Source organism: Mytilus edulis, chromosome 7 (assembly GCF_963676685.1).
Source record: "Mytilus edulis chromosome 7, xbMytEdul2.2, whole genome shotgun sequence".
Lineage (NCBI taxonomy): Eukaryota > Metazoa > Mollusca > Bivalvia > Mytilida > Mytilidae > Mytilus > Mytilus edulis.
In genome coordinates this window covers 45,558,249-45,574,901 of record NC_092350.1, presented here as the reverse complement: position 1 = coordinate 45,574,901, position 16,653 = coordinate 45,558,249, and the positions used below count along the sequence as shown (strand labels likewise).

General features: G+C 31.6%; 1 protein-coding gene across 1 annotated transcript in view; it reads left to right on the top strand.

The window, feature by feature from the left end:
• The first annotated feature begins 738 nt into the window (after window positions 1–738).
• LOC139481575 (uncharacterized) overlaps window positions 739–16,653 on the top strand; it is a 30,241-nt gene continuing 14,326 nt past the window's right edge. Inside the window, exons 1-5 of the mRNA XM_071264996.1 lie at window positions 739–840; window positions 7,268–7,865; window positions 8,653–8,733; window positions 13,853–14,155; window positions 14,638–14,868. Of these exons, the coding sequence (XP_071121097.1) occupies window positions 7,280–7,865; window positions 8,653–8,733; window positions 13,853–14,155; window positions 14,638–14,868 (1,201 nt within the window). The 5' untranslated portion in view covers window positions 739–840; window positions 7,268–7,279. The remainder of the gene's footprint in view (window positions 841–7,267; window positions 7,866–8,652; window positions 8,734–13,852; window positions 14,156–14,637; window positions 14,869–16,653) is intronic.

The window sequence follows — 16,653 nt, the reverse complement described above, 5'->3', positions numbered from 1 at the left end:
GATAATCTCCTTTCCCCTATACATCATGTATTGTGTTAGCCCTTGTTAAATCTAACAAAGAAAAACATATTTTGACAAACGAATACCTCACCTTTATCAAACTAATTAGTTAGTTGAGTGGGCTACGAAGTTGGACATAATGCAGGCGATGCTATTACGATGCCATAGAAGAAAAGATTCGACCTATTTTACCTAAAATTTCGCACTTGAATACATACATCTGTGAAATGAGCAATATCCCTTACTGTGTCGTTATTCCCTTGCTCAGGGAAGCAACAAAAGATACAAAGTAAGACCTAATATAATTCAACGGAACAAAATGACAAAAAAAGTTTCTTGCGAAATAATTATATGTTTAGAAGACCTAATTATCTGAGATATTTGCCATTTTTAGGATGGTGTTCGGTGAGTTTTTAATGGATGGTTTTGTCGTTCCTTCGTTTCTTTATTTAGCTGATTCATCATCGATTAATGTATTTTATTGTGACTTTGTCAAACTTTGCTTTGATACCATTATAAATATGATATATAATTTTAGCCGTAAATGTAGTGACATTTTATTGTTGGTATGCAAGAAGTGAAGAAAGAAACTAAAAATCTACTTTTGGTCGTTCATATTGATTTAAAATACAATACTATATATCTCAACGTACTGATCCTTACCGAACGTAAATTTCATTTTTGCAGGGGTATAGTTAGTGATCGTGTCATTGTTCAAATATTTATTTTATTATATCACATCAAAACATGTCGCTTATCGGGAAGACTTTAAAACTACCAGACTGATAATTTAGATATGAAAATTTAGGACATTAGTTTAGAGTGAACATAAATGAGAAGGTAAGAAAATCTTATTTGTAGAACAAATACCAGAAGAGAATAATAACATTATTATGTATAACATATGTATCGACTGGATATATAATTATATATATAATGAATATATAATTTTTGGAAAACCATATACCATCATTTAGTGTTCAATTATAAATTGAGGCTTACATTTGCAAAAGGTATAATATTTTGTTTAATGATATAAACGGCATTCTGTATATTATTTTGTTGAGCACTTAATAAAATTGTTGTAAATAAAAATAAATCGATTAAACGGATAATTTTAGTTTCAAAAAATGTCGCCTTTTTACCGTAATACGGCGTAAATCAAACACCAACCAACCAATCGATCAGTTATACGATTTTGAAACATAGCATATTTCGTTTGGATATTTTATTCATGCATTATTATCCTCGTGCGTATTGCAATATCTACATAAAAAGAGATATTGACTTAGCATTTTGTTGAAATGTTCGGTTTATTTCTCGAAGTTCTTCGATCAACCATGACCAATGCAATCCAAAAAGATATTTATATTTTTGTTACTCGTAAAACGTAAGTCGTTTACATAATGGATTATATTTGCGAAATTGTCTTTTCTGTACTAAGAAACTGAGATCGATGTCGTGCTATAAATTAAAATTGTATAACAATAAGGGGATGTGGTATGATTGCAACGAAAGAACCATCAAATAGAGATGGAATGAAGTTGATATATATGATATAAGCAATAAGGAAATCCCATACCGTATAAGCAGCTATGAAAGGCCACGCTTGACCAATGCAAAATAACTCAAAAAGAGAAATCAAAGGCTTTATTTACAACAAAACAAAATACGAAAAAAAAACTTAATATATGACGTATATGAACCAGCAACAATCACTGAACTATAGCCTGCTGACAATAGACAGGCACATGACGAGTGCTCAACCCTATCCTTATCCTGGACAATCGTGTAACAGCAATACACAAGAACTGAAAATGGACGTTGTTATCTTATCGAATCTCCTCATAAGGTAGATGGGGTGTCTAAATAATAATCCATAGATTTTTGTAATAATTTGCAAAAATTCGTTTATATCATGCTTTAAAAAAAAGGTCACAGAACCTATTCTCACGTAAGTCATAGTGTTCAAAATTGACAGATTTTCTATAGATTATGCATGGCAAACCAAATTTTCTACATCATAGCATTTTGAGATAACATATGAGAAGATAGCTTTAATAGTATGCTTTGAGTTAAGAAAAAGAAAATATGGGGTCACCGGATCCGTTTTCTTGCTACATGCGAGATGGAGGAAGACACCATATCTACCTTAAAGAAGAAAATATATCGTTATAAAAATATCCTTGTTTGAGATATATACATAAAAATCAGTTACGATTGGTAAGAACCGATCGATTACTGTCTAAACCCTTAAAACTTTCAAAATGTTAACTATTTTTTTTTATTGATTGTTACCTTGCAATAAAGTAATTGTACTGCCATTAGATCTTATGTTCAGAAGTATGTGACTTTGGGGAAGCAAATAATCTGTAATACCTAGAACAAACCATTGAACAATACTTGCACTTTATTCAAACCAATATTTTCTTTATGAATCAATAATATGAAGTACTCAGTTTATGACATCAGAGGAACTGTTAACCACAGGCAATTAGGAATTATCTCCTTTACTTTAAGTGAAAGTACATATAAATGAAATATTCTTGAAATCAATGTTAAGTATACAATCATTTATCGACGGGAGTGACTATATTTTTACGGATAGCCTATTATTTCTCTGTTCACTTAAAAAAACGTGTATACACAAATTTATATTTTGTTAATCATTTTAAGGTTGGCTGCATGTCTTCTTATTACAAAGGTTGAAATAAGAATTCGAAATATTGTTTTTTCCTTTCGTGTCCATGACAAAATATAACCCATATTATTTTGGTTTTAAATCATTATCTATTTTTGGATTTTTTAATCGTTCCTTATATTCTATTTATGAGCAATTAATGAATAAAATAACCCGAATGAGTTTGTCGCATTTGTCAACCTTACAGTAGTCTATTCAAATGCATATATCTAACATTAGAAATTGTACTGCATTTTTCCATTTGAACCAGTTTTACGGCTAAATATATGCCACTTTACTTTGAAGTTTCGTAAATCATCATATCCTGGAATGTTAAAACATAAATGATCGGTATATTTTAAACATTTGTATGTCATTAACTTCTAATTATGTACTATACCTCCCATTACTGTGAGCCCAACATTATTTATATCGGTAAAATTTCCAATTTTTGTTTCATTGAGCAGAAAAATTAAGATCATATAGAAATTGAGTTACTCCCCAAATAAGTGTGATTTGTGAACTAGCTTTATTTGCAACATATGCATTACAGGATAGCATTAAGCCACAAAATGCATGCATTAAGCTGTGCAGTCTAGATGTTTGAATTTGATACATAAAAACGTACAAAATATTTGATATTTTATAATTGGGTTGTTGATATAGTGGTTATATAGTTGTGTCATGATATTTGTTTACATGTACTTTGAAATGAAATATAAAATATATCCTTTTTTAAAAGAATCAATACTAATTTACTCAATTAAACATTGGGATTAGTTATGATTAGTTATATTGTTGCTTTATTCGTGCTTGGTAACTTGTGTCATTACTAATTTTTGTCTTATTACGAAATAGACAATAATTGTTTAAGTTAATCGTCAAAAAGACCGAATCATTTTGATTTGCCGGTGGACGATTCGTTATGTACATCATCATTAGCCAAGAAGTCATTAGCTTGTTGAGTTGAATCATGTATCATTGATACTGTCATTTTCTATATATTTACTGTAAATAAAATGTTCAAACATTCAAACACCAAGTTTTCTTAGTCCCAGTAAAAAATTGCCTCAGATGTACGTTTTCTCTTGGTTTTTTTTTTTTTATGTTTTTGGAGTTTTTTTATTCTCTCCTCCAGCTATTAATTATTCATATGCAGACGTATCGCTTGTTGAAATACCAAATTATATTTGATGAGTTCTTGCAATGTGGTCGTATCTCCTTAATGGACTACAGTCCATAAAAAATATTGTCATCAGAAGTAATTTTCTTATTGCATGGGAATAATACATTATAAGTCCGAAATTTGTAAAGTGTACTTCGGTGTTAAGTATACACGATGAAACAAGTATGAACTTAGTTGATAGTGAATTATTTATGGTTGAGAATTAGGATTTTGTGCTTTTAATATTTGGTGTATTGATCATTAACAAAAATCAAAATGTCAGATCAATTGGTAGTCATCAAGTGAGTAAATTATTAAAACAACGAGAAGTTTAAATTTGATTGTACTCTTCCAATAGTTTAATGGTTGTTGTTAATAGGAGGTGTTAAAAAAACTGTTTGCCCCGAATAATGTGTTTTGAAAATCATTTTTAAATCATTCTGTCATGAACATCAATCAAATTTAGTTTTATCAATAACACAAAATAACATCTGGTTTTGAATTTTAGAAACTAATATTTGTTTGTTACTTAATTTTGCTGTTGCTGTGCTTTTTTGTTTGATACATACTGGTATATCTGCATTTGTTTTAATACTTTATCCTAATTTGTAAATGAAGTGTATTACCATCTTTATAAGAAGAAAAATATTCGTTAGACGAATTTGTCCTAATTTAACATTGCAAACAATGCTATGAATTTTATAAAAACAAATTGATAAGTTTGATTCTATACTATTCCTTGCTTGAACTGACACAAGATTATAACTACTTTATCAATTGTGCATATACTTGTAGCGCTAAACTTCCCACTTGTACGACAGTCGCACCAAATTTCATTATATTGACAACGATGCGTGAACAAAACAAACAGATATAATGGTTAAAAAAGTCAGTATTAGGGGGAACAGCAATCAACATTGTGTTATAATCTTAATAACAAGAAACACTAACTAATGTTTTACAAAGAAGCACAAACAGGCATAAATCAAATTTAACAACCTTATTCATTGCCTTCTTATTTTTGTATTTATTTGTGTATGTTAAATCTACCCATAAAGGATTTAAAGATTGTAAGTACTAAGACCGACTGGTTAATTAACATTAACTCTGACGTAGAATTGCGCGTTTGAGGTCAGAAAGTAATTGTCACACAGGCAGAGATATTAAATATTTTTTTCGTTCAAAGTATGAAAAGAATATAGTCTATAGTTCTTTTAGATAAATCCTCTTCAGAATGTAAATTTGAAGTTTCAAAATGAAATATGTAAATTAATTTAATCGAGAAACTACCAGCCCGATTTATGTACCAAACATCAATAAACGAAAAACAAATATGATATACAGCAACGAATGACCACCATTGAATATCTGGGTCCTGACTTGGTACGCGGTGGGTTTAATCCCTTTTTTCGGGCAACCTTCACTCGACTTACCTGAGACAGATGTGTAAAAGTACAACTTAAAAACAAACTATAAATTCAGTTATTAGATATGCCTTAACGCATGACTGACTAATGGAGGAAAAGACCCAGAGGTTTTGCATTTAACAATTAGTAATACGCATTTGGTATTTTATAGTAAAGCAATATCTTTTTATCACTAAATCAACGTATGATCTCAAGTTTCTTGACAAAAATAAGAGTTACATACTTTGCTTTAATTTTAAAAGTTGTGTACTTTATTATACTCCCTCGAAACGCGCGTCTGGCGTATATACTAAATTTAGTCCTGGTATCTATGATGAGTTTATTTATATACTTTATTAATAATATATTTTAATTAACATATTATTAACTAATAATAGTTTATAATAAAATAAGCAGAAATAAGAAGAAATTTGTTTCTGATATAATAATTTAAACACTTAGAAATCAGGGGGGGGGGGAATCCTTGCGCCAAATATATGTGGTTTCCCTTAAATTCAAATATCGGTAGCATAAAAGCGATTTAAATTGATGCTAGCGAATGTAAAATAACAGATAGACCAGGTTCAGACAATATGTAAACGGTAAAGGAATTAAAAAAGAATAAAGTGTGTCCGTTGATAACCAAACGAGTATTAAACTCATATAGTCCGACTTTACGCGTATATGAATATGATCATGGCCATACGCGTATGGTCCAAATGATCATATGGTCGGGAACATATACATATGTCAAATAACGCATATCAAAATATTGGTAAAGTACTATGCATTCAATGGAATAGATCATAGAAATCGTAAATTGAGTTCGTACTAAACAAAGAATAGTTACTTGCTGTAGAATGGAATTTAATATTTCATTAAAAATAATAAGTAATAATAATCGTTTGTTTCAAGAGAGATAATATAAGACATTGACTTTTGCTTATACATGTAAACATTTTAAGGTTAATGTGTAACTTGTAACTTTACATTTACACACTATATGACATTGGAGAACAAAACACTCTATTTTTAAGAATTTCGTATGGCAGAATAAATATAACAACCAAATTCAACCAAATTCATCATTAACACAATATTAAATTAAAATTACTTTCATTGTTTACATAAACTGGACCAAGTCATTCTCAAACATATCATAAAAGTCCTTCGGACTTTTATTTGATTGTGAGTGAGTTGGTCGAGTTTATACTCCAATAAATTCCTTTAAAAAGGCGTTTAATCCTAAATTAAACCTGGTACCTTTTGTTGGCTATTATTCGTGTGTTTCTCTGTTCTATGTGTTCCCCCAATTTGTTGTATTGCAGTACTGTCATGTAATGTTGTCATTTTAATGTTAAATTTGACATTGCCATAAAAGCGGGAGGTTTGGCATGTCACAGAAACCAGGTTTAACCCACTATCTTTTCTTAAAATGTCACGTACAGAATCAGGAAAATGGCCTTGTTATATTATAGTTCGTTTCTAAGTGTGTTTCTGTTTTGTCGTAGTTCTCCTCTTATATATGTGTTTCCCTCAGTTTTAGTTTGTAACCCAGATTTTTGTTTTCTCAATCGATTTATGAATTTCGAACAGCGGTATACTACTATTGCCTTTATTTATTCTTCACCTTAGGGCAATTCTAATTAAATGAATTGTTGTTACAGGATAATATAAGTTGCAATTCCGCGAGGATATTACCCGTACACTTACTGTTTTTAGCAAAACTTTAAGGATGTTTTGGTCCTCAATGCTCTTCAACTTCGTACTTTATTTGGTCCGTGTTTTACAATTTTTTATTGGAGCGTCTTTGGTGAGTCTTTTGTAGACAAAACACGCGTCTGCAACAAATATTAAATTTCAATCCTGGTATATATCATGAGTGTATTCGAAATGTTTATTCTTTTCAGAGTTTTACACTGTGTAAGCCATTTAAGCCTTCAACTATGTTTTTAGATTTCAACAACCTTATTTTAAGTCTTATATATCCAATACTATATCATTTTACTTTGACAGGATTTAGAACCAATGGCTACATCAGACGACATAACAAGATATATCCGATGCAATAAATTGGTTGGTCAAGTTTTGACTCCATTGATGAGAGAATATATGCAACTTAACAATGTTCCACCAGCAACAGTATACCAGACTATTATGCAGCCATACTGTAAAGCATTGCGAACGAAACTTTCGCAGATACAAATGGGTGTTATTCAAACACTACCAAGTAGCGGATATGAAAAGTTTGACATTACGCTAATGTATAAAATAGCTAGGGATAAAAATTTCAAAATGATAATCAAGGAACATCCCACACGAAAGTGGGGAACTGAACCTCTACCTCATGAGATTACAATAGGAGATGATATTGAACGCATCAGACATTGCAGAGACAACATAATGCACAACCCTAATCATATTGCGTCAGAGCCAGAACTAAATGAATTTTTTGACAAATTCATTGATGTTGGAAAAAGAGCAAATTTACATTTAAATATTACACACGAATTTTCATACGAACAGCAAATACGAGATTTACGAACTTGCCCTATTGACCCTGAAACAACACGGCAATTAAATGAAACATTGAAGGAAAATGAAAGTTTAAAAGGTAAGATAACATGTAAAAAATTTACAGATTAGAAATTCAAAGAATTTCAGAACAAATGAAATCAAGTGTATCGTATGTATCTTGATACATAATTGAAATGTATTTATTTCAGAACAACTTATATGAGATAAAGAAGACTAACCATGATACTAGTAATAGAATGTCAAACAAAACGTGCTTTCTTAAATTTTGTTTAGAGAAGCATGAGATAAACAATTATCAAAAAAGAACCATGTTAAGTAAAGATGAGTATCGTACATATTTGAGACTTTTTACAATGGAACTTCGCTAGAAAGTAATGAATGAAAAAGATTTCAGAGGCCATGTGTTGCTGGTTTCCTGAAATCCTGTTACGATATTGGAGATCTACCGCTTCTTTAAAACACCGTTGACACATCGGAATTGCCCAAGACCTCGGTACCCCTGCACGCTAGAAAGGCTAGCTTTTACCACGCAAGTAATAGGTGTAACTGCAAAGGATCGTACACAACCAAGACATGCATCATATTGATATGTTTTCATGTAACCAATCACACGCTAGACTATGTGTACCAAATAAACATTTACAAAACAACTGTCATATTCATGATTTGGTATAGACATTTTCTGGTAGGCTAAACCTGGTTCAATAGCAGGTGGACGTTTTTTGTTTAAATTAATGTATGTTGATGCCACTTTTCAATAGACTCTGAAACATAATTCATTATTCAAATTGTCTTCCTCCATAAAAGAATAAAACAGGTTATCATGTAAGATACGTGAAATACAATCATATTTCAATTTCTAGAAATGGTGAAGTTGCAGCGGTTTCCCGTTTTTATGGAAAAAGAGATTGAATTGTACATTGAAGACATTCACAGTAGACATGGTATGTACTTAAAATTAATTTGCAAATTTTGAAGAAGTTAATTGAGGACCATGATTAAGTAAAGAACGATGTAAATAAATGGGGTGAACATACAATTTTCCAAGCTTTAAAATATTAGCTGTTGAGTTTTCCTTGCGAAAGTTATTCTAATGGATCACTTATGAAATGAAAGTAGAACGGCGTAACGTCTTCGTATACTTAAATTTTATTATCAGGATAGTGTTAAATTTTAAAAAGTTCGATTTGAGGATGAAATATCACAAGTTAATGTTTATTACTAGCATAATTTGTATTTTTATATTAACATTCTTTCAACGTATACCTTTTAAAATTAACACGATTGGTCAATAAAATTATAGTTGGGAAATCGTTAATTTGATAAGAATGCAAATGACCTTTATAGTCGTAGTGGATACCTGCATTCTGTGTTAAAAAAGAAACTAAACTTTTAAAAATTGATTTTGATTAGAAATGGAACTGCAATTTAAATCCTTGGAATAGTAAATCATTTATTTTAGACATCCTTTCCGTATATTTTCATGATTTTGACGAAAAATTTCAGGATGACATGTATAAGTATTGTACTGTTGATGTTTCAGTTGTTATTTTATACCGTATGTTGTTTACTTTACAATTTGGATATCTTCCAATGTCATCAAAATATTGGCTAAAGATTTGATTGAGAACATTCATGTCGACTGTAACCGAAGTGGTTGCACACCATTTGGTTTACTGGAAGCAAACACCTGAAAAAAATATAAAAAAAATTTATTAACACTTTCTGCCTACTAGTATATGAATGTTCTTTGAAAATCAGTTTTGCGTTTGCACGATTGTACAAGGTACAGACGAACAGGTTTGAAAGTTTGTTTATAACTGTAGTATTTGGTTTTTTTTGCTATCTTTTCTGTTTTTTTTTTGTATAAATGTAATGATCGAGGGCATACGATACAGTCACAGGGGAGGTAGACGTTGCTCACATTAAATGTTATTTTAGCGACGTCAAACTGTGACTTATCGAGAAAAGATGCATTTTTCGATTGATTTGGCTCAATATCTTTAATTGTTTTTACATAGGCGGTAATGGTAACGTTTTTTCCTGTAGCTCAGTCCATATCGTAAACTTGGATATGTATGATAGCTCGTTTCGAAGCTTTGACATTTTCACATATGTGGTTAAATTTTCGGGGTACGAAGTGAGATTACTTTTTCCGTAAATAAGCAAACCCCGAACATCCTTTTGTGATGCGGCTCCTTGTGGTAAAATATCCCCTTTTTAACACAATAAGTTCTTTGAAAATTTAATACTTTGAACACATTCAATAGCTCCATAGTTTTTACACATTTATTCTATATTCCTCTACTTTCCTAATCACCACAAATAATTAAGTTCAGTCATTTGTTAAAAATAGAAACATGTCCAATATCACTACACAGGGATTTTTTCTTTACACGTGACTTTTGAGTTCCTCATTTCGAGGCGCATTAGGGATGTTGTCCCATTTGAATCAAATCCTTCAAAACGAATACATTGGACCCCTCTTTTTAAAAATGACATTTGGCTTGAGTATGTATGGGAATCATTTGTACAATGTTGACTGCTGTACCCCTATATTCATATGTTTACATTTTATGTCTGATTGTTTTGTTCACACATCGTTGTCAATATAATGGAATCTATACGACTGTTATACAGGGAGGTTTGACATGCCACAAAACCAGGTTCAACCCACCATTTTTTTCTTAAAATGTCCTGTATCATGTCAGGACAATGGCCATTGTTATATTATTGTTTGTTTCTGTGTGTGTTACATTTTAATGTTGTGTTTCTGTTGTGTCATAGTTCTCCTCTTATATTTTATGTGTTTCCCTCAGTTTTAGTTTGTTACCCGGATTTGTTTTTTGTTTTCTCAATCGATATATTAATTTCGAACAGCGGTATACTACTGTTGCCTTTATTTATCATACAAGTGAGAGTTTTGCTAGCTATAATTTATGGTTACTTTCTAAAAATTCATAAACTAATTTAAAAAACATCACTCCGAGAATTGTTACATAATATATGCTACCACTGTATCGAGTGTGATACGATATTTATCCACTCGAGAAAATTAGATTTTCAAATTTAAAACGCGAGGCATGCCAAGCGTTTTAGATATTTAAAATCTAACTGTCGAGACTGAATAAACATCGCATTGCACAAGATTTGGTGGTTGAATCTGTTTTTCTAATTATTTTAAACGATATGCAGACAAATTTAATCTTTCCTTTCTATTTGACGTCATCGGGCATGGTCGCCTTTTTTCATTACGTCACGATAGGAAATTCTGAGTAAAGCAAAACAATTGTAGGTCATAATAGAAATTTGACCAATGAAGAACTGAGACCAAACGAACAACACGTTCATAAAATAAAAATAATCAACAGGTCATAAATCGTGTAAAAATTAGAGAAATATAGAGTCTACCACTGTATCGAGTGTGAAACGATATTAATCTACCGGAAACAGTTAAATTTTCAAATCTTAAGTGCGAGGCTTGCCGAACATTTTAAATATTTAATATCTAACTTTGGAGAGTGGATAAATATCGTATTGCACAGGTTTTGAACATTTCGAATGATTTTAAACGATGTGCAGACAAACTCAATCTTTCCTTTTGAATGATCTGCAAAATAAATGTTCTTTCTATGTGACGTCATCAGACATGGTCACCTTTTTAGCTCACCTGGCCTAAAAGGCCATGTGAGCTTTTCTCATCACTTGGCGTCCGTCGTCGTCGTCGTCGTCGTCGACGTCGTCGTCTGTCGTCGTTAACAATTTTTCAAACATCTTCTCCTCTGAAACTACTGAATGGATTTGAATGAAACTTAGCATGATTGTTCCTTAGATTATCCTGCACAAAGTGTGTGCTTCGATTTTTGATCCGTCAAAAAACATGGCCGCCGTTACTTAAAATAGAACATAGGGGTCAAATGCAGTTTTTGGCTTATATCTCAAAAACGAAAGCATTTAGAGGAAATCTGACAGAGTAAAAATGGTCATTAGGTCAAGATCTATCAGCCCTGAAATTTTCAGATGAATCAAACAAACCATTGTTGGGTTGCTGCCACTTAATTGGTAATTTTAAGGAAATTTTGCAGTTTTTGGTCATTATCTTGAATATTATTATAGATAAAGATAAACTGTAAACAGCAAAAATGATCAGCAAAGTAAGATCTACAAATAAGTTAATATGACCAAAATTGTCAATTGACCCCTTAAGGGGTTATTGTCCTTTAATGACAATTTTTCACAATTTGTTCATCACATTTGCTAACTTTAAAAAATCTTCTCCTCTGAAACTACTGAATGGATTTGGATGAAACTTAGCATAACTGTTCCTTAGATTATCCTGCACAAAGTGTGTGCTTCGATTTTTGATCCGTCAAAAAACATGGCCGCCGTTACTTAAAATAGAACATAGGGGTCAAATGCAGTTTTTGGCTTATATCTCAAAAACGAAAGCATTTAGAGCAAATCTGACAGGAAAAAATGTTCACTAGGTCAAGATCTATCAGCCCTGAAATTTTCAGACGAATCAAACAAACCATTGTTGGGTTGCTGCCACTTAATTGGTAATTTTAAGGAAATTTTTCAGTTTTTGGTCATTATCTTGAATATTATTATAGATAAAGATAAACTGTAAACAGCAAAAATGATCAGCAAAGTAAGATCTACAAATAAGTTAATATGACCAAATTGTCAATTGACCCCTTAAGGGGTTATTGTCCTTTAATGACAATTTTTCACAATTTGTTAATCACATTTGCTAACTTTAAAAAATCTTCTCCTCTAAAACTACTAAACTAAATTCAACCAAACTTCAACTGAATGATCAGTAGGGTGTATAAAATAAAGTTTGTGCTTTATTTTTTATTTCGTCAAAAAACATGGCCGTCATGGCTAAAAATAGAACACAGGGTAAAATGCAGTTTTTGGCTTATATCTCAAAAACTCCAGCATTTAGAGCAAATAAGACAAGAAGTTAAAGTATTTATTAGGTCAAGGTCTACCTGTCCTGAAATTTTCAGCCGAATTGGGTAACTGGTTTTTCAGGTATAATGCCCCTGAATTGATGATTTTAAAGAAATTTTGCAGTTTTTGGTTATTATCTTGAATATTATTATAGATAAAGATGAACTGTTAATAGCAAAAATGTTAAGCAAAGTAAGATCTACAAATAAGACAATTTGACCAAAATTGTCAATTGACCCCTTAAGGAGTTATTGCCCTTTAAAGACTTTTTTCACAATTTGTTCATCATGTTGACTTACTTTAAAAAATCTTCTCCTTTGAAACTGCTGTATCAATTTCAGCCAAACTTAGGCTAAATGAGTTTCAGAGTATCTAGTATAAATTTTATATTTCATTTCCTTGTATGTCAGAAACATAGCTCCTATGGCTAAAATAGAACATAGGAGAAAATGATTATTTTTTTTGCTTTTGAAGAAAATAGGACGATTCAAAGAACATTTAGATAAATTGAAAAGCCAAAATAATCATTGATGAGAGATTTAACCAAAAAAATTAAGGTGAGCGATTCAGGCTCTTGAGAGCCTCTTGTTTTCATTACGTCGCAATACGAATTTCAAAGAAAAGCAAGAACATTTCCCGTGATAATTGAATTTTGACCAATAATGAACTGAGATCAAACGAACCAATTGCAACTGCAATTTTTAACCCAGAAATCGAAATGTGGATTTACTGGGAGGTATATTGTAATCGTTATGTTCAACTCTGAGTCCGCGCTAAGTACACATTTTTATCAAGGTTTTGTTTAAAAATCAAAAGAAGCACGTACGTCATATGAGAATACCCATTTACATTGACTACGTGAAAATGGCTTGTATGCAAATAAATCACCATGTGATCAACGCTGTATCGTATGCCCTCATTCAAATATTTCTCTGGAACAGGATGTGTTGATTTATGTGAGACTTTCAAAGAAAAAAGAAAAAGGCAAACAAAGAAGAACAGTTTACCAAAACATTCATAGAAAATTAGATTTGACAACACGAATTTACCAAAACATACAATCGCCTTAGTTCACTTAATTGTGTTTTAATTTTTGACTTTCAGAACCATTAGACGGTAAAAAACGAATACGAATGGTTCTAAATGGGCTTACTAATACAGCCAATCTTGCTGAAATTATCAATTCTCGTCTTGAAGAAATAAACCGGGCATGCAAAGACTGTTTGATTGAACTAGATGAAGCCAGTGAAGGATCGTTGACTTTGTATCTAGAAGTTCAGAATGAAATATTTCAAAGTGATGATTTATTTCATGGAAAAATGGACAGTTTTGTAAAGATTTTATTTGAAGTTATTTCATTCAAGCCTGAAATCTCAATCTACAGTTATATTTTGATCTTGCATGATGGTAAGTTGTTATATGTATTGAAGTTTTATATATATTACATCTATATAATTTCAATTTTAGAAATAATTAATTATATAGTCTGCCTTTGGAGCAACTGAATTCACCCTTGGATTTTAGTGGGGTTCGTTTTGAATACTGTTGTATGTATTTCGGTCGTTTTTCGTATTTTGCCGTGGCATTGTCAGTGTGTTCTCGACATATGAGCTTGAATATCCTTTTTAGTATATTTTGTTTATAATTTATCTAAAAAAAATTAACATTTATTTATCTAAACGCTTTCAAATGAATTGTAAAATGTTAATTTAATGGTATAAGAACGATATAGTATGCCACTATTTTAATTAGTCTTGCATTATGCTTATTGTTGCTCTTAATACATGTTCTTTTTCCATTTTGTTAGAAATGCATACGCAAATGTCAGGTTATATAAATCGACTTTACATCTTAACAAACAAGTATCATGATTTGTCTTTTTATCGCAGAGAGCTATCCGAGTGATTCATCTTCAGACGAAGAAGACGAAAATCCGTTAGTGGAAACAGATCAGAAGAAGCTCGTGTTAGATCTTACGGTGAAGAATAAAGTTTTTCAGACAGATGAGTCCCTTCGACAAAACCTGAATACATTTGTGGAAGCTGTTGTTACGGACATGAACGGTCAACAAATTAAAAAAAACAATTCCGTGTCAGCGGTACTGCGATTGCACGAATCAGGTATTAAAACAGTTTAGTATATTCAATATTTGCCAAGATTATTTAAGTATCGACCACAAATTATATTTATAAGTACGTCTGAGTCAGTGACAACCCTACAACAGATGTATCCATCGGATCGCCATCAATGATGGTGATACATGGCTGTGTACATAATGTATATACAACTCGTCTAAACATCAACCCAACAATGTTAGATCTGTAAATTTGCTTTCGCAAATTTTTGGTTCTTCCCTCGCCGGGATTCGAACCCATGCTACTGTGATATCGTGACACCAAATCGCCTGCACTGCAGCCGTCCCGCTAGACCACACGACCACCTGGGCTCTCAAAAAAGAGCTTTCGCTGGCCGTGTGTTACCTGATATATACACAAAACAGTTACTTATGATAGTTGCGACGAAAACGGACAATATGATTGAAAGTTACATGATGATTTAGTCACTAAATTATTAAACAGTTTTTGCTCGATATTAAAAACATACTTAGGTTTTAATAAAATAAACAGGAAAAATGTAAACTAGTTAACTTCAAATTTCTAAAATAACCATTTTTTATTAATTTTATGAATGACTTAATCACTTAAAACCTATACAATGAATGTTCTGCACAAGAACTTTTTATTTTATACTTGAAGTTTGTTTATCTGTCAGTAATTAGAAAATAGATTCGAAAAGACCAAATGATAAGAAGCTTTTTTTTACAACTTTCTGTCAAATAGCACTTAATGCTAAAGGTTCATTAGCATGATTAGTATATGCATATTGAATATCATTTTATATAAATAAAAAAAGGAGATGTGGTATGATTCCTAATGAGACAACTCTCCACAAGACGGCAAATGACACAGAAACTAACAACTATAGATCACCGTACGGCCTTCAACAATGAGCAAAGCCCATACCGCATAGTCAGCTAAAACAAGGCCTCGAAATAACAAATGTGAAATAATTCAAACAAGAAAACTAACGGCCTAATTTATGTACGAATTTTTTTTATGTTAGCGGGATCCTAATCCTCCCCCTAACCTTAGACAGTGTGTGACCGTACAACACAAGAAACACAGAGTGAACGTGGTCAGTTTTTTTGTATATCCCAACAACAAAAAGACACTGATCCGAGAGAAATCGTCGTATAAGTTAATGTTTAATTTACCTACGCTAAGAACATGCAAATGCAAAATGAACACGATGGTTCCTGTTCAGTCCCATTCATTTATGAATTATTTTAATAATAATAAAGAAAATCATAACAACTTCAATCAATAAAACTGTTTCTAAACAGCTTAAATGCAATATCTTCAGGATTCATTTATATTTATTCGCGTGGCTCACTCAAAACGTTTAAGATTGTGATAAGCTGGCAAAATTGACAATCATTCTAAAAAACAATAAACTGCATCCAAACACATAATTTTATTTCAATCATCCATCGTTCTCATTTTACGTCTCAATTAAATGCAGGCATCTGTTTATAACAAAATGACTATATCTAAGTTGAATCTGAGTGTCTTAATTGTTTTCTATCGTTGGAACCCTGTCTAATCAAAGAATACCCACCACCTTTTATCAAACCCAAAAGAGTACTTTCTATCGAACTGTGGGAAAATATTGCTACAATGGGGTGCGTGGTGGATTAAAGATCCTCCATTTTAGGTGGAGACATTAGGTCTAATGTAGGCATATTTAAGGGCATTTTTGGCTCTGTAAAAAATACATGCCCTGATGATTTGAGTGATGACATCCGGGCTTTTCAGATTTTAAGCCGTTTTCAAAAATTTTGTAAA